Source organism: Haliaeetus leucocephalus, unplaced genomic scaffold, assembly GCF_000737465.1.
Source record: "Haliaeetus leucocephalus isolate CR32 unplaced genomic scaffold, Haliaeetus_leucocephalus-4.0 Scaffold555, whole genome shotgun sequence".
NCBI lineage: Eukaryota > Metazoa > Chordata > Aves > Accipitriformes > Accipitridae > Haliaeetus > Haliaeetus leucocephalus.
Window position 1 is genome coordinate 19,719,354 of NW_010972991.1, and position 399 is coordinate 19,719,752.

Below are 399 nucleotides of genomic sequence, written 5' to 3' on the forward strand. Positions count from 1 at the left end.
GCCAGCCGGCACGGCAAGCGGCACGGCAAGAAGTCCCGCCTGCGCTGCAGCAAGAAGCCGCTGCACGTCAACTTCAAGGAGCTGGGCTGGGACGACTGGATTATCGCCCCGCTGGAGTACGAGGCCCACCACTGCGAGGGGGTCTGCGACTTCCCGCTGCGCTCCCACCTGGAGCCCACAAACCACGCCATCATCCAGACCCTCATGAACTCCATGGACCCCGGCTCCACGCCGCCCAGCTGCTGCGTCCCCACCAAACTGACTCCCATCAGCATCCTCTACATCGACGCGGGCAACAACGTGGTGTACAAGCAGTACGAGGACATGGTGGTGGAGTCCTGCGGCTGCAGGTAGCGGGCGGGACGCCCCTCGGCGCCGGCCGGGGCTGCGGCCGGCGGA

General features: G+C 67.4%; 1 protein-coding gene across 1 annotated transcript in view; it reads left to right on the forward strand.

Annotated features, from left to right (window-relative positions):
- Nucleotides 1-392, forward strand: part of GDF6 (growth differentiation factor 6) — a 10,273-nt gene extending 9,881 nt beyond the window's left edge. The window contains exon 6 of the mRNA XM_010577144.1: nt 6-392. Coding sequence (XP_010575446.1) covers nt 6-354 — 349 coding nt within the window. The 3' untranslated portion in view covers nt 355-392. The remainder of the gene's footprint in view (nt 1-5) is intronic.
- The last annotated feature ends 7 nt before the right edge of the window (nt 393-399 follow it).